Raw genomic sequence first — 19,837 nt, 5'->3', positions numbered from 1 at the left:
AATACGTGTAGAGTATTTGCATAATATCGCTAGTTGCCTTGTCTTGCCAAAATAAACTATCATACTATACGACAGACCAAAATATATTAGTTGATTTTGCTCATAATAGCAAGTTTTGGGTATTCAACTATTGAGTTTACTATGAACTTTAGATTTCTTCCAACATTTGTTAATTCATGACCAATAAACTTGAAACCCTTAAAGAGGGTTTTTCTTCATTTGTTCAAATGAATACACCAACTTCTACAACAACCTTTTCAAAAAAAAAAAAGTTGGTAAACAATTTGTGTGGTAATTATATATATATATATATTGTATTATATTCAAATTAAGTTTAACCCATTTTAATCAGAAACTTGTGTCATTTGAGTATTGACCCTGGGAAGATCGTTAAATCTTAATCAATCTTTGTCATCTTTTATTATATGTTAATGAAAACCTTTCCATCAAGAAACAAAGAAATAAGAGAGAAGGTGAGGATTCGATTATTCATATTTTTGGCCATATAGATAAACTCTTGTTGGCAACCATCCCACCATAACCTAATTAATAATGATAGCTAACCTAACACTATTAAATGATCCTATAATAGCTATCTATTGTCGTTTAAGATCACATATCTATCCTCCTGAAATTAATGTTTAATTGATGCTTCTGTCATGAATTAAGTTAATTTGTTGATTTTGTAACGTCACTAGCTTTTATGAGTAGCGATTGATAGAAATATATCTTAATTAGTACATGGTAAGAGAAACTTTCACTGCTGAGTCTATATAAGATTATATGAAAGAGATGGCCTCATCGATCCATCTGTCATGTGCACACATGCATGCATGCGAGTAGAGATATTGATCCATCACCATCACCATCACCATCACCATCACTAGTCTAATTGCATACAACTGAAAATTTGATAGTACGATTGATGCATACTATATATTGGTTGATAGGTGAAATTATCCCACAATTTTTTTTTTTAAAATACCGTTGAGAAATATGTTTTCCATTCAAATCGAATATTCGACGCACATATGTCTAACTCAGTCGATTGTTAACTGAGACACCTTTCGTTGGTATCTCACAATTAATATACCTTAATCCATATTAATATATAAATAGTGTACCAAAGTACAAGATATTCATAGTCGACCAAAAAAAAAGATATTTAGAGACTAGTCCACCGATACAAAGTAAGGTAGGTGAACAGTCCAAATGAAAAATAGATTATTTTTGCTTTCTTACACCAATTGAAAAGTCAAACAGAAACAAACAGATAGCATTGTTTTGGAGCAAAACCCAATTGAATTAGTCGACGGAGACGAAAACATGTAACTCTTAAGCATGTCCGTCTATATATATATATATATATATATATATGAAAATAAATAAATAAATATCTGGATTGAGAAGGAAACTGTGACACGTACGGTATAATAAATATGTGCTGGGGTTAGGTTAAGCCAGAAACCTATCTATAGATTATAGCCAACATACGACAGTACGTACGTAAGAACATTGAACAGCCTTGGTCTTTCTTATTTTGTCATGTAATTATTAAGTGTCCTAGCTTAATCAAATCAATCGTGTAGGTGACCACACCTCACCCACATATATGCAAGGAAAGTGAGCTAGTGATCATGTGTTCAAATCTGTACATACTTCAAAACATAAATGTATGTAATATCATTATATATATAATTAAATTAAAAAAAAAAAACTGCAATCAATTAACAAGTAGAAGTTTCAGTATTCATATTTATGATACAATCTACAATATCATTTAAGCAACCTCATGAAGACTTGCGTGTACTCCACCTGTTTATTATTATTGTGTCCTCGATCTCCTCTCACAATGCCTATATGAAATGGCCTTTCATTTTGCTTGAACCGTCATTGAGTCTCCAAAAACATTTTGTTTTGTGCTTTAATTTCGAGAGTCTCTCTCTCTCTCCCTCCCTCTCTCCATCTCTCTCACTTTCATTAACTTCCGATGGAGAATATTGGAAGTATTTTACAGTTCCTTGAAAACAATACTATTTTGGTCACTGGTGCAGCTGGCTTTCTAGCAAAAAGTACTATGCCATCCCATATTTATCTCTGTGTTTGTTGTGTGCATGTTGTCATTGGTTACATACATACATACATATATATATGTATTTATATATTGGTATATATGTTGATGTTAACGACATTTTTGTTCTTATTGTGGGGACAGTTTTTGTGGAGAAGATATTGAGGGTTCAACCAAATGTGAAGAAGCTTTATCTTCTATTAAGAGCTCCAGACGCTAAGTCTGCCTCACTGCGCTTCCATAATGAGGTAAACGTACAGACGTAAATAGTGCAAATAAAGACTGTATTTAATTAATTATAGCAGGAGGGGTTGTGATTATTTTATGATTTTGTGGGTTTCTCTTACAGGTTATTGGGAAGGACTTGTTTAAAGTTCTAAAGGAAAAATGTGGAGCAAATTTGAATACCCTTATTGCAGAAAAAGTTACTCTTGTACGTGGAGATATATGTTATGAGGATTTGAGTGTGGAAGATTCTGATTTAAGACAAGAAATGTTGAATGATTTGGATGTTATCGTTAACCTAGCAGCAACAACCAACTTTGATGAAAGGTCATATATATAATATAAATGATATATCATTATAATTATTAGTTATTGTTAGTTCCATTTAATCTGACAAATAATTAACTATATGCTGAAAATTTCATGCTAGGTATGATGTTGCACTTGGCATTAACACTCTGGGAGCCAGGCATGTTTTGAACTTCGCAAAGAAGTGTGTCAAAGTAAAAGTACTTGTCCATGTCTCCACAGGTAATATATATGGTTGGTATATATATATATATATATATCTAATTTTATTTTTGTTTAGTTTTTATGGCTAATTATTAAAATGGGTGTTGTGTGTGTTTGATCAGCATATGTGTGTGGAGAAAGGGCAGGACTCATACAAGAGAAGGCATACAAAATGGGAGAAACACTCAATGGTGTCTCCGGATTAGATATTAATGAAGAGAAGAGAGTGATTGAGGAGACACTGACCCAACTCCAAGCTGAGGGAGCCAAAGAAGACGAAATTACGCAAGCCATGAAAGATTTAGGCATCCAAAGGTTTGTTCGTCCAACTGTAAATCTGACAATAATTTGTCTTTGACTTGCTAATTAACCTAAATTGTATATGATATGCGCCTCCAAAGTTGAAAGCAACTTCGTGGAGTTGATTAAGTTGGCGGATCGAATTTAGAGCTAGCCCAATTATCCGGTGACACATTGAGCTGAGAATTCTCTTGGTCAAAAAAAGTGTACCACTTAGTCTTATGTTTGCTTTGAAAAATTGACAGGGCAAGGAATTATGGATGGCCCAACACATATGTGTTTACAAAGGCAATGGGAGAGATGATAGTGGGGCACCAAAAGGAGAATCTATCAGTAGTCATTCTACGACCGACCATTATAACCAGTACTTACAAGGAACCGTTCCCTGGCTGGGCTGAAGGTGTCAGAACCATTGATAGTTTAGCTATTGGTTATGCTAAAGGAAGATTACCATGCTTCGTTGGTGATGTAACATCAATTGTTGACGCGGTGAGTTCATTCAATCTTGTTTTTACAAACCCATCTTGGCTTCCTATCTCCTAATTAAGCATGCAAAAGTGATAATTAATTTTGAGGATTGATTGATTGTACAGATACCAGCAGACATGGTGGTTAATTCCATAATAGTGGCAATGGTGGCTCATGCAAATCGAGCTTGTGACCATGAAGTTGTATACCAAGTGGGATCCTCCGCAAGGAATCCTCTGAGATACTCTAATATTCAAGACTACGGTCTTCGCTATTTCACCAAGAAACCATGGATTGGTAAGGATGGAAAGCCAATCAAGGTTGGCAAGCTTAAAGTACTAAGCGATATGAGTAGCTTCCGCAGATACATGGACATCCGCTACCTGCTATTGCTAAAGGTTATTTTGCACTTCAAACTACGTACATATATATATACATGCATGGATATATAAAAGTCGAGCTTTCAGGAGAAATGGTGTTTAATTGATATTGATTTTGGGTGTTTTTTAGGGACTAGAAGTGGCAAATACGGCCTTCTGTCGCTTCTTTCAGGGTGTTTACAGTGATCTCAACAGGAAGATCACATATGTGATTCGTTTGGTTGAACTCTACAAACCCTATTTGTTCTTCCACGGGGTGTAAGTAATTAATGCAGTAAATTATATATTTTTAAAAAATTTAGATAAAGTAAATGATTTTACAAACCTTTTTTATTTGTGTTTTTGTGCAGATTTGAAGACGTGAACACTGAGAAGTTGAGATTGGGAGGTAGAGAGAATGGTGTTGGTGTGGAGACAGAAACGTTTTACTTTGATCCAAACTGCATTGATTGGGAAGATTACTTCATGAATACTCACATTCCTGGAGTTGTCAAACATGTCTTTAAATGATGACTACTAGCTACATGCGGGTTTATTTTACAGATTGTGTTTTGTTTTGGTTAATTTCTCAAATGTGTTAATTAATAAGGACAGAAATTTAGTTTCTCATTTATTCCCGGCAGAAGCATTAATCTCTCTGCCTGCAATGCATGTTGAAGAAGTTAATTTGTTCAAAGTGATTTGATTATACTATTATTGATTGATTTGTTTGTGCACGTCCATTTTTTTTAAATAATTCATTTTTTTTTTTAATTTTTTGTAATGAGGAATCCGCCGCTCGTGTAATTATCATTGTGATATTTAAAAAATCTCAATTAACATTTTTAATTGGGTTACTACTTATCACGGAACGAACAATAGAGCCCATGATCGTTGGGCCCCTTGAAAAGCTCAATAAAAGAGACAATCTCATTGCCATTAGACTGTCCCAAAATCTTATTCATGGGCTAAAAAAGAAACAGTCATTCCTGGGCCAAAATGGTCTGGCCCAATTCCCATCTGTAAGCATGAATTTGTTCCCACTAATTGAAATAAACTAGCAAGTACCGAGAATAGGAGGTAGCCTGGTTGATCAGATTGTATGTCCAGGATCTTGAGATTCAGGATTCTATTCTCATCAGGGGTTGAGATTTTGGTAGTTTCCATCCGCTGTGATGGTCTTCCTGCCCCTCAGGCGTGACTTAACGTGTGCATGACCTATAAGTCTTTCCAAAAAAAAAAAACCTACCAAGTACCAACAACATAACATATAACCACAACACCACACATTAACTAACATATACATACGTAATTAACATAACATCAACTGTTTATACGGCTCATGTGGCATGCGACCCACTTGCATAGACTTATAAGCTGATATAGACTTGTAAGCTGGTCCAAGCTGCCCCTAAACACCCACAATTCTATGGCTGGAGAGGATCCAACACAGCGACATTAATTTTATCATAACTATTTTATATGCACTCGTGAACGGCCTTCGTTGTGTGCATGCAAATTGACAGACTTACGTAGAATTAGCATTGTTCCTTTATAAATGTAACGTTAATGGTTCAGTTTTGGTGGAGAAGATAATGAGGAGTCAGCCAAATGTGATCTTGTTTTGTCATTAAATCAACATTTATCAAATGTCTTTATCTTAAAAGTTTAGGGTTGACTACATGAATTTATGAGAACATCAACATGAATCCACCACATGTGTATCGTTTTCTCCATTCATTTTTATCATGTGAGTTTAAAATGTGTTGTGTACTTCAATTAATCTCTCAATAATATTTTTTTTACTTAATTAAAATAGTTAATTAGGTGTTCGGCAAACAATAGTTCAGAGTTGTAAGGGAACGATGGGGTACTGAGAAATTCAACACATTTATAAACGAATAGGTGATTGTAGTCGCCGGTGATGTTTCTTCCAATGATTTGGGAATAAATTGTTCAAATTTGAGGGAAGAAATTTAGAGAGAAATCGACTTCATTATCAATTCTGCTGCAACTACAAGATTTGAGGAAAGGTGATAATATGAATGAAAATAATATTAAAAGTACTTGTCCATGTCTCCACAGGTAATGAAAATAAAAAATTACAGGGCAACGAATTTTGGGTGGTCAAACACGTATGTATTTACAAAGGCAATGCGAGAGATGATCATGGTTATATTCTATATGGTTATTTGATTCGGAGGAATCATTGTCCAAAATATACATATATACATACAACTCCATATATAAAAGTCCTCTGTTTGTATATTTATTTCACATGAACCCCATTCGGAATTAATTAATAGAAGAGGTGGTAGGGGCCAAATTTGTTTCTACTTTTAAGGTAGGATAGATATCCTTGCCGGCCTCAAGGTAGGCGATCGATAGCTGTCTTTTTTCTTCTTTTTTTTGGGTAAATTAGGCGCTAACCGTCATTAATATTAATTTCTGTTTGTATAGAATTGTTCATGCAACTTTATCATCTTGGCTCTATAAAATGGATATGCATACCCTTACACCATAGATCTCCCATTTATAGCACACCTAATTGATCAGCCTCTTTGTCTTTGTCACGTACATATTATGGAATCAGGAAGAGTAGCAGAGTTGCTTGAGAACAAGACCATTCTGATCACTGGCGCCACTGGATTTCTTGCCAAAGGTATATGCACCAAATATATCTTTTTAATCGCCCATTGCACCCCATCCAATCTACATATATACATACATATACACATAAGTGACCCAGTCATAACTAATTAAGTCCTTATGATCATATGTACAATTAATTGTAAAGTTTACGGTTTAGAGTTTAGGATTTAAAGTGTAGAGCTGGATTAGCTCTCAAAAAAGTAATCAATAATATAATCTCAAGTGACTAACTCCTTAATCATCATAACTATATATGTCATATGCACTAGCTCGCAAATTAGGGTTTTGTTGTGTGCATGCAAATTGACAGGATTACGAACATAGAATTAACATTTTTACCTTTATAAATGTAATTAACGTTAATTTGTGCAGTTTTGGTGGAGAAGGTAATGAGGAGTCAACCGAATGTGAAGAAGTTGTATCTTGTGTTAAGGGCTGAAAACGCCATCGCAGCCTCTCAACGCTTGCGTGACGAGGTACTACATGTTAGTCTTTAATTAATTCCAAATTATGTACTCTAGTTAATCTCTCAATAATATGTTTTTAACTTAATTAAAATAATTAATTAGGTATTCAGTAAAGATTTGTTCAGAGTTGTAAGGGAACGATGGGGTACTGAGAATTTCGACTCATTTATAAACAGCAAGGTTATTCCCGTTGTTGGTGATGTTTCTTCCAATAATTTGGGAATAGAAGATTCAAATTTGAGAGAAGAAATGTGGAGAGAAATCGACTTCATTATCAATTCTGCTGCAACTACAAGGTTTGATGAAAGGTAATTACTAATATTATTTTGTCGTCGAAAATGCTTTATTGAATCATTAATAGATTATATAGGATGGCTAATTAACAATATTTTTTCCTTAATCATACATGGATGGAAGGTACGACGTCGCGTTGGGCACCAACACTTTTGGACCTTTCAATGTCATAAACTTCGCTACAAGATGTGTCAAAGTCAATATGCTTCTTCATGTATCGACGGGTAATTGATTAGTTTAAGGGAATAGGCGTCCTTCATATTGATTAATTAATTAATTTGTTTTAATGAAAGTTTGGCTGTTAATTAATTAATTAATTCATACAGCTTATGTATGTGGCGAAAGAGAGGGACTTTTATCAGAGAAATCATTTTATATGGGTGAAACTCTCAAAGGAACAACAAAGTTGAACGTTTATGCCGAGAAGAAAATTGTGGAGGAAAATTTGAAACAACTCAATGCACAGAATGCTACAGAGAAAACAATTACGTCCACCCTAAAAGATCTCGGCATGAAAAGGTTTTCTTTTTTTCTTTTTTTTTTCCCAAGCTAGATAGTTGCGAACTTTAAATATATATTTAGTCTTAATTAATATATGTGAAATAAATTTACCTAATTAATTATTATTTAGGGCAAAGATTCATGGATGGCCAAACACCTATTCTTTCACTAAAGCAATGGGAGAGATGGTTCTTGGTGAGTGTAGAGAGAATATGTCTTTGATCATCATACGCCCACCAGGTATATCAAGTACTTACAAAGAACCTTTCCCTGGCTGGATTGAAGGTTTAAGGTAATCCTTTTTGATTAGATATATAATATACTCCACCAATATTTACCTTAATTTTGATAATGTTTATAACAATTGCATATACATATATGTTGTTATTGTTTGTTACAGAACCATGGACACCGTAGTTATAAATTACGGCAAGGGAAAACTAAAATGTTTTCTTGGTGGCTCAAATACAGTCCTTGATATGGTTAGTGATTAATTATTCCGCATGTTCATGCTTAGTTAGTTAATTAAACTCTGTTTTTTTTTTTTTTGTTGTTGAATAAAATGATACAGATTCCGGCAGATATGGTCGTAAACACAATACTCATAGCAATGGTGGCTCATGCAAATCAAACACAATCCATACAAATTGTGTATCATGTAGGTTCTTCCTTGAGAAATCCTCTTACATTATCTAACATTCTCAAATTCACCAAATGTTGCTTCCACACAAATCCTTTGATTAACAAAAATGGGAAGCCGATTAAAGTCAGTAAGGGCAAGTTATTGAACAGCATGGCTAAGTTCCGCATATACATGACAGCTCGTTATGCACTACCCTTAAAGGTTAGTGTTATTTTTCTTTTCTTTTGTCTCTATTTTGAAAATTATTTCATATATATATTATATAGGGTTTAGGGTTATATATATATAGGGGTTTATATATAACTAACACAAGTTGTGTGTTCAATTTCTTGTTTGAAGGGGCTTCATTTGGTGAATGTGTTATCTGGACAGCGGTATAGTGATACTTACAGAACAGCGAACAGGAAATTCTCGCTGTTGATGCGTTTGGTGGAAATTTATAGGCCTTATGTACTCTTTAAGGGCATGTACGTATGTAGCTAATTAATTAATTAGTTAATTTAATCACCTGACGAAAACCTAGTTTGTTATCTCTCCGGACTTAGGACTATGTTGCCCGAGTTAGAGAGTTCGAACCAACCAATTAGGACATTTCTTTATGAAATCCTGATTCTGTGGGTAAGTCCTATTTCCAAACCCCTATCCACATGAGTTTCGACCCAATCTTACCTACCGCCCGCATAGCATAGATTGTTCTGACACACGAGGTATACACCCACTCAGATAGTGTTCTGACACACGAGGTTTACACCCACTCAACTATCTGAAGGACATGTTGAGTTTTTCAAAAAAAAAACACACTTTAATTTGGTGTTTAAATTTTGACATTATTACTATACAAGGTTATACAACTACCATAACTATATTTAAACTGGTGTCTGGTGCAGCTTTGACGACACAAATACTGAGAAATTGAGAATGGGAGGAAGAGAAGGCAGCAGGGAGGTGGATCCGTATAACTGTGATCCTACTAGCTTCAACTGGGGAGACTACATGATTCAAATTCACATTCCTGGCCTTTTGAAATATGTTGTCAAGTGATACACGCATACATATATACGTGTGTATGTGTGAATTAATTCCACAATAAAAGAAGCAAGCCATATATGATATTATCTGCACTGCAAGAAGATTGGTACTATATATGGATATCAACTGTAATTTGTCAGCACACTGTTTTAATTTGTTTGATCAAATAAAGTTATTGAATGATTTTTGTTCATTAAACAAACATACAACTTCCCACGATAATGAAACAACAAGAACAGAGGGATACGTATCTTAAATCTGAAAGCCATCGGTTTCCGACAGGTTGCTGATGCACGCTCTAGCATAGTGTCATGAGGCTAAATTCCTCGCAACATGTTTCTGAAGAGAGTATATAGAAACCATCTCACATGGTGGAGATCATATCAACCCTACAGGTGCTTCCATAACAAGCAATCAATAGTTAAAGGTGGGTGGTGGTCCTGAAAAAAATGAATTAATTAGTTTGACAAAAGATGACCTTGTGAAGGCGATGGAGATGGAGACCTCTTTTTTCTTTTTCCAGTCGTAGCTGCACATTCAGTGATAGATCTATGAGAGATATCTTGGCTTTCATTTTTGCTATTGTGAATTGTAACAGTGGCCGGATCACATGATTTCAACAATTCCTTCTCAAAAGATGCATGGCCACTTCCTTGAATTTCATTATCCACTTGAGGTTCATTGAGGGAGAGAGCATCAGAAGCACCGGGCCTGGTAATGCAGAGCCAAGTCTTCACAGACTCCTCAGAACTGGTGCCTGCTATAGGCACATGCCATGATCCATTTCCTGATTCCTGAAACCAAGTTCGACATCATATGAAAAGGCAGATGAAATCTACTTCACAGATGCATAACATAGAAAACCATTTTTATGTGATTATCAACTAGCACATTTACTGTGAAATTCGATCGATTTAAGCAATTAATCAGGTATGAGTGTACGACCTATTGCATAGTCAATAATGTATAACTAGACAAATCAACATGTGTATAATGAATATAGGAAAAATGGGCCACAAAATGAAACATGGAGTAGAAAAATGATACCTGGATGACTAAGGAATATGGGGGCGGCATCTGAAGTCTCAAGTTACCTTTAAGAAAAGTATACCGAACCTGGAAATTATAAGAGAAACAACAATAAAACTCCCATGTGAGACCAGGGTGAACCATTAAAATCATATTCAACAATAAATCAGCAGAAAACAGATATAGTCCTTGCTCGGCATGTAACCAATTAATGATAAATACATAAAAGGGAAAAGAAAAAATTAGCTTATTGACCTCGAAATCTGGACGATTATAATCATGTACTGCAGTGTTTGCTTTAAGTGTAAACCAAAATTAACAGGTCAAGATTTGTGCAGTAAACATGCCAACAGATCGTCAATCGTCGCAAGCCTTTGACAAAGAGCTCTAAAAGAAACATGGTTCAACAAGTATGCTTATTGACAAGGGCATATTGCACGCATGCATACATCACCCACATACACACTCGTATGTGAAAACAAGGTGCACCCTCTAATGTTTCCATGTAAATTGCTCACATAATCAACTCATAAGATATAAAATCAACAATATTTGACAAGCTAACTAGATAGAACTTACTTGATGCCTTTCTTTCCACCTGAGGATGAACCTGCTACCCACAATTTCAAAAATGTGGTCTCGCATTTCATCGTTAGTCACAAGTAAACACCCAAGTTTAACAGCAGCATATATCCAATACCTGAATGAAGGAGATTTCATCAATACAAATGAATAATTTTAATGTTCCCATAAGAAAATGTACTATTTAGGGAAAGTAGGACGAAATGCTTCAAACATTAATTTGCAAAAAAGTAACAAAATGGAAAATAAGAAATGACCATAAAAAACGTGGATGGGATTAAACCCCAAACCATTATATTCAGAAGTGCAACTGGCCAAAAGAAGCACAAACAAAGATGGTGAAATAATGACAAGAATAAAGATATAATCATATAACCCCTAAAAGAAAAGGGGTGAAATGAAGAATTATCCATACAAAAAGGAAGGAGCTGAGAAGTTGTACCAATCGTCATTAGAACCTGGTGGTGTAGCATAAAGAACACCATTTCCCATCCACTCCTCAACCAGCTTGCTGTGGGTAGGATTTTCAAGAAGTGCCCGAAGACGTTTACTATGCAAGATAACAAGTGGCCATCTCTTTTCGTTCCTATTATATAAATCTCTCACAACAGCATCAAGCTGCACTATAGCAATTTCAAGAAAAAAAAACTGCGATGAGCTATGTAAGCCAAAAATACTTAGCTACAAAAGAGCTAGATTACAATAGAAAATAAAACAAATCACAAAACTAAGGCATACAACCTGAGAAACGCTGAACCCACCATCAGCAAAATTTTGTTGGTAGAGCCCAACATTTGCTCCATCCACTATGGCTTCATAATCAGCATGTTTTTCCAGCCAATCCTATAATACAAGCCATAACAGGAATTTTGATGTGTACAAAAGAATATATACATAAAAAGAAGTCCCTACACACATACACACAAAAATAGCAATGCAGGAAATGCTTTCAGCCAAAGAGACAAACCAGAATCCATAAAATATTGGCCCGTTTGGCATTCTGGATTAGAATTGTAATGAGCCAAATGAGATACATCCATAAACTAAACTATGAATGCTAAATCCTTATTTCCAACCAAACATTATATTCAAATTAAGACCAAAGTACCAACCTGAACATTAGATTAAAAACCATGTTTTCCTATGCATGTTATACTCCATTAACTATGATTCCCTATTTCCCTCCAATCAATATTTTGAAAATCAGCAACAATTTAAAGTTCAAGTGACGTGGAATGATCGCCACTATTTCCAAAGCTAAGTTTAAGATGACTAAGTAATTGAGTTAATAGTCAATACACTTCAATAGAAAGAAGCATTATGAATTTATCAAATATATTACATTTCATGCACCTGAAATTCACTGAAACTAGCCTTGACTTCCCTTTCCATGGCCAATCCAGCCACTGATTGTGCAAATCTCCGTGTCTCTGTGTCTTCAATATCAGCACAAACCAACTGATCACCACAAGAGCAACACCGGCCACTCGAATCCACATCCCCTCTCCTAACATGCCACTTTCCTCTTCCTAACCACCCAAGTCCATGCCATCCTCCCCCATTTCTTGAAACCGCATCCTTCACCAAACCCACATTGTAATGAAGTGACCCAACCTCACTAGCCTTTTCACAACGAAACCAATCCTCAATAATATTTGCGGTATCCTCAGTCACACATCTCACTGTTTTCCTCAATTTCTGCAAGTACCCATAAACTCTTTCCCCTCTTCCCGTTTCTGCACTGACCTTCAACAATGCAGCAATTTCTGGCTCCTCTGCAATCACCCCTACTCCAATCATATGCTTCTCTACCTCGTAGGCCTTGTCCGCCTGCAAACTCCCTGTAAAAGACATCAATGCTGGATCATACGTGCGCAGCCGGGGTGTGATTCCGTACTTCCCCATCCTTTTAACCAATTCAAAAGCATAATCACCGTCTCCTTTTGCAGCAGCGAGCCTAGAGACGGCCGTGATGGATGCCTCATTGGGCTTAATACAAAATGATTCCATGTGATTGAAAATTCGAAACCCGTGTTCAATTGCTAGATCTTTGGTTGATGGGTCGGTAACAGCTTGTGAGCAGAGGTAGAGGAGAGTGTTCAAGTGGTGATGACTGACACGAGTGTTTTGTGAAACTGCAGTTTCATACAGGGCGATAGCGCCACGAAGGTCTTTGGATTTGGAGCATGAATTGAGATTGAAGTGGAATTGAGACTCTGGGTTTTGGCGAGGCTTCTTCTTGTTCTGTTTTGAGGGGCTTGAGTGAGTTGCGGTTGCCATTAATGGGAATTTGAGGAAGAATTTAGAGGAAAAAACCGAAGAAATCAATTGGATTCGAAAGCATCCGGCGAGGGATAGCCTGTCTGTCTGTTGCTGCGAGGGTTCCTTGAATCCTTTCAGTGCTAGTTTAACAGGGAAGGATTAAGGAAGCGATCGAGATTTGGGCTGGGCTAGCGTACGGTTTAGGGTTTCTTATTAGGTTTGGGCCAAACCAAGAAGAAATATGAGAAGGATAAATGAAACCGCTACCGCTAGGTCCGCTACTGACAAGTGACAACAATTGCTTGTACACACTACACAGTACACGGCCAATTGGACTTGGACGGAATGTGAGGCCGTACTATTTTGATCTAGGCCTAAAAAGCCCAATACGTGGAGCTCGGTTTTTGGACTAAGTTGGAGCCGTGGAAAATTTTGATAAATTCGAGCCCACAAAAACATTGGTCCAGCCGAACAGGCCCTTTGCCACCTAAAAAGTGGTGAATCCATGCTTCTAAACAGGCTAGCCCAGCATGGTTGAACTGGATTGAGAGTAGAAACGATGCAAATAGTGCACCATTTAGCGGCTACCCAACTCCCCGATTGTCCACGTGTAAGAAGATAAATAGTTTGACGAAAGGTCGGTCCCACAACAATTACATAGTCATATTCCATTTCTTTAAACTTTAATGCATTCATTTTTTAAAAAATATTCAATTTTTAACTCGTATATTATATGTGCAGTATTCAACCGCTACACAATTAACCAAAAAAAAGAGAAAAAAAAACTCACAAACATACAACTTCCCTTTCTTTAATCACAACAGGCAAACCACCTCTTAAAGAGGCTGTAAGACCCGGGGAAAAATGGGGCACGTAATCTGGATCTACTGCCCGAATATTGAACTTCCGGATAACTGCAAGTGCTACACATTTCATCTCCGCCAATGCCAAATCCTTCCCCATACAAATCCTAGGTCCTGCTTGGAACACGGTATACTTGAATGGGTTTTCGGGTACAAAAACACCATTAGTCAACCACCTCTCCGGCTTGAATTCAACACAATCCGACCCCCAAACCCGTTCGATCCGACCCATGGCATATGGGTGGTATGTAACCCTAGTGCCACCTTTGACAAAGGTGCCGTCAGGTAATACGTCATCTTCTAGGGAGAATTTTGAGTCAAATTGCACAGGGGGGAATAATCTTAAGCTCTCATATACAGCAGCATTTAAATAATGCATGTCCCGCATCTGTTCAAAGCTTACAAGATCTTGACTAGTTCCCATGACTCGGTCTGACTCTGCCCGGATCGCATCCTCTACTTTTGGGTTTTGCGATATCAACCACATTAAGCTAGTTAACCCGGAAGCAACCGTGTCTCGACCCGCCAATAGAAAGCTAACCACAATGTCTCGAAGATACTTGTCATCATCTACGGACCCCATGAATCGTGATAAAAGATCTTTGTGGTTAGCGAAACCAGTCTTGCGCCGTTGACTTATCATCTCCTCAGCAAGCTCGTTGACCATATCAATGGCTTCTCTGAGCTTCTTTTCCGATCCTATATTGAAAAATCTCTTGATCTTCCAAATCAACGGTGAGGATGCAAGTGCTCTTTGTGCAGACAATTTCGTTGCCTCATCAAATGCGACAGAAAAGTCTGAAATCGGTAACGATAAATTCAGACAACCAGGATCTAACCCGAAAGAGAATTTACATATGTTGTCGAATGAGAATCTTCTAAAAACATCTTGTAAATCCAAAACTCTTTCTTGATCTTTTGCAATCGAAGACAATAGAGGAATTAACCTCGAATTAGTTTCAGCTTTAACAAGCTCAAATGCAAACAACCGTATCGAAACACTACCAAGTTCAGCACTCGCCAGCTTTCTTTGGAACCTCCAAGTTTGACCGTCAACGTTGAAAATACCTTTGCCAAGCAGATCACCCAAGATCGAAGAGAACTGCTTCCCTTTCGGATAGTTATCGAACTTAGTCTTGAGAATGTGCTCGACGTTATCTGGGTTTGCGGTGATTGTGTTTTTAAGAACGTGAACGTGGATGGTTCCAGAAGGAGAGTTGCGGAGAAGATGAGTGTACCAGTCACAAAGATTGTCGAAATCTTTGGTCCAACTGGAAGTAAGATAAGTTTGACAAACGTCGCAGTTGCACCAAGGCTTCATCCTTAATACAAGGATTGATAAAGAAAACAGAGAAAAGAAGATTGTGAAGGTGAAGAAACAGAACCCAAACGCCATTGACATGAGCTCCAACGAGAAAGCTTCGAAAGCCATTATAGAAAGAGAGTTTTAGAGAGAGAACAAAACAAATATGTGTATTGTAAGAGGAGTAGGAAGCGAGGAGTAATATTCAAATGGAGGTGAGGTGATTGACATAATGTTTTGAGGGAATGGAGCGGTGCTTTATATAGTGTTTTTAGTAATGATATGGATACCCGCAATTGATATTCAATTTATTTGTATTATGTGCAACATGTGGAGTTTTAGGAATTCATTTTATTCGTGTATGTCCAATTCAATTATTAAGATAATTGAAATATCAACTGCTGGCATCTTCATCTTTATCATTTACGTGTTATGAATACCTATTTACGTGTTGTTCATACTAATTGTTGGTATCTTTACCATATTTAGGTGTTGTTTTTAGGAGGTGGTGTGGGTGTATGATTGAGCATGAATAATGCGTGAGGAAATTCCTCTTGACCCTGCCACGTCACTTTCATTCAACCACGTGCATTTACCTTTGATTGCTTAGCTGCGTGACAATTGTCAACTTTGTGTTTTATCCGCCGGTTCATGTCGGCTTTTCTAGAAAAAAATTTTATTTACTAAAATAAAATTTGTCAATAGTGCCTTCATTTGTCAACAAATTTTTTTTTCTTAATTTTTAAAAAAACTACTTGGCACCGCCGTGGAGATATGGGTAGTCAGCTAATATTAATTTATTCATTAGCATGCCATCCCATATAAGTTCAAAGTCAATAGGGGAACCTTTAGTTGCCGCAATGTAATGCATGAACCAGCTGCTTACAGACATACATATATATAGAATAACACGTGTCTCTGAGTTGGTGTTTGCATGTAAAATAAGCACGCACAATTGTAGAGGTGGCACTACTTCCACTGAACAGATCAACTGTTGTAGGATGAATGGGTTTGGCATGTCGGCCGTAAATCTATAGATAGACTGACGTGGAGAGCGACATGGACGAAAACCCTACGACGGATAAGTTCTGCATGATTTAAACACACACACATACATTCATGTGTGCAAAAAACATAACTATGTAGGCAGCTAGGTCAAGCTTTGTCAGTATTATACAAGAATAGACGGATTTGCAGCGTATGTTAATAATTTCACGTGCATTATGTGTTTAGGACGTTGTCCTTGCTCAGAAAATGAAGAAACGTAGATAAGGAATCATTTATTATGTAGTCCCAACGTAGATAATGAGTAATTTATTATGTAGTCCCACATCACTTGGGTAAGTTCAAGTGACACGGTTCATAAGTAGATATCCACGCCTTCTTATACAACCAATGCATTTTCTTTGGTCTAAGCACTATTAAGTGAGACGATTTAAGGAAAATAGAGTCGTGCGAGTATAATGTATACTTGAAACCATATAATCCAAAGTTGATGATATTGATTTGTAATGAGGGGTGAGATTTATGACATGATATCGAAAGTCGTGTTGAACGGGCTTCTACCTGTCCACTTGTTGGGAGTGTTGTGGTTTATAAGTAGAGACCCACACCTTTTCACACAACCAATACATTTTTCTTGGCCTAAATACTATTATGTGAGATGGATTAGGAAGAACAAAGCCTTGGGAACTCGATATATTCACAGAAACCGGATAATCCAAAGTGAATAATCTTGATTTGTAGTGAAAGAGGTGGGATTTAAGAGAACTAGAGCAACAATCAATTATTCACGAAAGAGCTCGTGTTATATAATAAAATGCACGTTTAATGAATTTTAAAAGCCAATTAAAGAACACAATCGTATGGTTATTAACAGCCAATAGTACCAACTTGTTTAATTTAGTGGGCCTAGTAGACTACCAGACCATAAGAGAGATAGTGTGTGTGTACCAATCATGGGTTGGAAAGAATTGACCACTGCCAGACTGCGCAAATGACACAAACTTGCATGTTTTTGTGTTGCTATATGTGTAATAACATTTGGCAGAAACACATATGCACCCGCATAGAAAATTTGGTGTGGTGTTGGGCCGACTTAATGTAAATTTTGACAGTAATAATATTTGTACTTATTATATTTTGCATGTTTCCCACGTTTTAATTGAGGAAATATAGCATACTGATTAACAAGTACAGATAAAGAGATTTTAGTTAGCCAAAGAACCAGGTTTCTTACTGCTTGAATTCATTGAGGAGTACAAAAGCGACGACTGTATATCAAAGGCATATATGGACCAGACAGACGTACGGACACAGTTTTCACATAGAACTGTAACTCAGTAATACACATGCACACACACGTACGTGTGTCTATATATATATATATATATATCTCGCAGTCCGCACTTTGAATTGTCATTTTTATTATTCCTTGGTAGAATAAACACATTTTTTACCGATAACAATTCAACGAACATATCTTTTGGATAGCCCACTATATATAAATTTAGGCGGAATTAGACATGCGCAAACCTTTCCGACATGTTAGTTTGGGCAAGACTCAATATAAACTATTTAGAAATAGTTGGTGTATGTGTTCTAAATAGTTGGTGTACGTGAGTTTACAACTGAATTCCCGACCTCAATCGAGATTCTTTATGCCCTAAATTCGAAAAGGTAATCAATTGGACTATTGTCATTTTTTTTCCCTGAAAGGAAATCATTATAAGATATATAACTCTAAGTTTGGATACATAACCACGTCAACTTACATTTTACATACCACATGATGAAATACTATTAATGTTCAAATCTAGATAACCTAACGTGAATTGCCCACTAGCGAACTTTGTAGTTTTGCGCATCATTTCGGTGGGAAATGAGGATTACAATAGACAATATTGTTAGGCTTTAGTTAATTAATATTTTTTTTCATCAAAAACGAAGAAAACAATAAAAAAGATCTAGAGGAAGTCTTACCCATTATTTTAGACTTTAGAGAGCCGTGCAGTTATTTGTTTACTACTTCATTTTCCTCCACTTATTATGCTAATTAATTAAGCTGTATGTATTGGTTGATGTATAGAGCCGCGCACAGCTCATCTAGCTAGCTAGATTTATTAACTGTTACGATACTGATATATATCAGAGAGTATATATTTTAGTTATCCCAATTTATGAGTTATATGCAGAGAATTTCATGTGCATCATGTGAGACACATGGAGCTCACGAATTCACTTGAATTCTGTTTATCAAACTCAGCAGTTGGAATAACTCGAATACCGACTGCTAATACCTTTATCATTTTCGATTTATTAATTAGTTTTCTCCCCTTATATACAATACTGACCATTGTGCGTATCTTAGTTAGCATGCAAAGTAGTGCATCTTAGTATAAGTAAAAAATAATATTTCAAAAATCCATCCCGGCCATTATGTATTTAGAGAAGTCTTCAATAGCTTCTAGATCAGCGTTCATATACAATCTCTGCGCATTAACTTATAGATAATTTATAGGATCTTGTTTGGATAAGTTACTTTGACTACGTTGGAGAGAGCGAAAATAACTAGGGTTGTGTTCTAGCTAGCTTTTATGTAACTTTTGTCCGTCGGCCATCTTGTGCTGGCTGATTTTCTTTTTCTTTTTTCTTTTGCAAACCGACCCTCCCTCTTTTGACAACATCCATCGACATGCATGTTCTTAGGCATGTTTTGCATGTGTTTTTGACTTTTTGTTTCCTCTTTTATTTCTGTACATTGAATTGGACAAGCCGTGATTCTGTTTCAAACGGATTACACCTAGTATTTGACATTACAGCTTCAAAAGTGCTAGGCAATGTTAATTATTATAGCATTTTTTTTGTCCCTCTATCCTTAATATCGAGATATGTATACATGATATAAGTGAAATCGTGTGTGCCAAACTCAATATTTTTGAATTGGTTACTATAAAAAAAATATTGAAATTCGTAAGATTGTTGTTGCAGGCACCTACAACTTGCATGAGTCTTCATTATCATTTTTTTTTTCTCGGTGGAATTTCGAGTTATGCACCTTTTGATTATTTTTTCTACGCTACATCTCCATCAAAACAAGACTTGATCAATTTATGATCCGGACAGCAAGTCTGAAATACTTTTTAATTATTCCGATATTTGCCTCTTGACCGTGGCCGTAGGCATTAGACGAAGCTTTAATTTCCTTGTAATTTCGTTAGAACGGAAAAGTCAAAGTTTACCAAGATGATGCCTTACTTGTTCAAACTTCAAAGTT

The 19,837-nt window shown here is 36.3% G+C and overlaps 4 protein-coding genes across 5 annotated transcripts; 2 read left to right on the top strand and 2 right to left on the bottom strand.

Annotated features, from left to right (window-relative positions):
• Positions 1–1,910: 1,910 nt before the first annotated feature.
• Positions 1,911–4,633, top strand: LOC120001516 (fatty acyl-CoA reductase 3-like). The gene is made up of 9 exons (XM_038849890.1): positions 1,911–2,072; positions 2,216–2,319; positions 2,421–2,623; positions 2,727–2,827; positions 2,932–3,124; positions 3,355–3,598; positions 3,703–3,975; positions 4,088–4,215; positions 4,308–4,633. The coding sequence occupies exons 1-9, from the start codon at positions 1,991–1,993 to the stop codon at positions 4,465–4,467; spliced, it is 1,488 nt and encodes a 495-aa protein (XP_038705818.1). The 5' UTR covers positions 1,911–1,990; the 3' UTR covers positions 4,468–4,633.
• Positions 4,634–6,463: 1,830 nt separating this feature from the next.
• On the top strand, positions 6,464–9,557 carry LOC120001521 (fatty acyl-CoA reductase 1-like). Its single transcript, XM_038849894.1, has 10 exons — positions 6,464–6,598; positions 6,961–7,064; positions 7,158–7,363; positions 7,473–7,573; positions 7,676–7,868; positions 7,981–8,142; positions 8,251–8,332; positions 8,422–8,694; positions 8,833–8,960; positions 9,381–9,557. Exons 1-10 carry the CDS (start codon positions 6,520–6,522, stop codon positions 9,532–9,534), a joined length of 1,482 nt encoding a protein of 493 aa, XP_038705822.1. The 5' UTR covers positions 6,464–6,519; the 3' UTR covers positions 9,535–9,557.
• A 61-nt stretch (positions 9,558–9,618) lies between these two features.
• Positions 9,619–13,515, bottom strand: LOC120001520 (proteinaceous RNase P 2-like). Of its 2 annotated transcripts, XM_038849893.1 has the most exons (7): positions 12,487–13,515; positions 11,875–11,976; positions 11,576–11,751; positions 11,131–11,251; positions 10,570–10,638; positions 10,001–10,316; positions 9,619–9,911 (listed from the first exon to the last, which is right to left on the bottom strand). In XM_038849893.1, the coding sequence occupies exons 1-7, from the start codon at positions 13,411–13,413 to the stop codon at positions 9,901–9,903; spliced, it is 1,722 nt and encodes a 573-aa protein (XP_038705821.1). In that variant the 5' UTR covers positions 13,414–13,515; the 3' UTR covers positions 9,619–9,900. The 2 variants fall into 2 exon arrangements, with proteins under 2 accessions (XP_038705821.1, XP_038705820.1); XM_038849892.1 differs by having other exon boundaries at positions 9,619–10,316.
• A 546-nt stretch (positions 13,516–14,061) lies between these two features.
• LOC120001624 (cytochrome P450 94C1-like) lies at positions 14,062–15,791 on the bottom strand. The gene has a single exon (XM_038850018.1). The coding sequence runs from the start codon at positions 15,688–15,690 to the stop codon at positions 14,182–14,184; it is 1,509 nt and encodes a 502-aa protein (XP_038705946.1). The 5' UTR covers positions 15,691–15,791; the 3' UTR covers positions 14,062–14,181.
• Positions 15,792–19,837: the final 4,046 nt, after the last annotated feature.

This window comes from Tripterygium wilfordii, chromosome 7 (assembly GCF_013401445.1).
Source record: "Tripterygium wilfordii isolate XIE 37 chromosome 7, ASM1340144v1, whole genome shotgun sequence".
NCBI lineage: Eukaryota > Viridiplantae > Streptophyta > Magnoliopsida > Celastrales > Celastraceae > Tripterygium > Tripterygium wilfordii.
This window is presented reverse-complemented; position numbering and strand designations above follow the sequence as displayed.

Excerpts from the sequence above, each read along its gene's own strand:
- LOC120001516 (XM_038849890.1), top strand. The coding sequence starts at position 1,991 with ATGGAGAATATTGGAAGTATTTTACAGTTCCTTGAAAACAATACTATT. Across the intron at positions 3,976-4,087 it reads GCTACCTGCTATTGCTAAAG|GGACTAGAAGTGGCAAATAC; the intron begins GTTATTTTGCAC and ends GGTGTTTTTTAG. Across the intron at positions 4,216-4,307 it reads TATTTGTTCTTCCACGGGGT|ATTTGAAGACGTGAACACTG; the intron begins GTAAGTAATTAA and ends GTTTTTGTGCAG.
- LOC120001521 (XM_038849894.1), top strand. The coding sequence starts at position 6,520 with ATGGAATCAGGAAGAGTAGCAGAGTTGCTTGAGAACAAGACCATTCTG. Across the intron at positions 6,599-6,960 it reads CACTGGATTTCTTGCCAAAG|TTTTGGTGGAGAAGGTAATG; the intron begins GTATATGCACCA and ends TAATTTGTGCAG. Across the intron at positions 7,574-7,675 it reads GCTTCTTCATGTATCGACGG|CTTATGTATGTGGCGAAAGA; the intron begins GTAATTGATTAG and ends TAATTCATACAG.
- LOC120001520 (XM_038849892.1), bottom strand. The coding sequence starts at position 13,413 with ATGGCAACCGCAACTCACTCAAGCCCCTCAAAACAGAACAAGAAGAAG. Across the intron at positions 11,252-11,575 it reads CCAGGTTCTAATGACGATTG|GTATTGGATATATGCTGCTG; the intron begins GTACAACTTCTC and ends TCCTTCATTCAG. Across the intron at positions 10,639-11,130 it reads GGTGGAAAGAAAGGCATCAA|GTTCGGTATACTTTTCTTAA; the intron begins GTAAGTTCTATC and ends TATAATTTCCAG.
- LOC120001624 (XM_038850018.1), bottom strand. The coding sequence starts at position 15,690 with ATGGCTTTCGAAGCTTTCTCGTTGGAGCTCATGTCAATGGCGTTTGGG.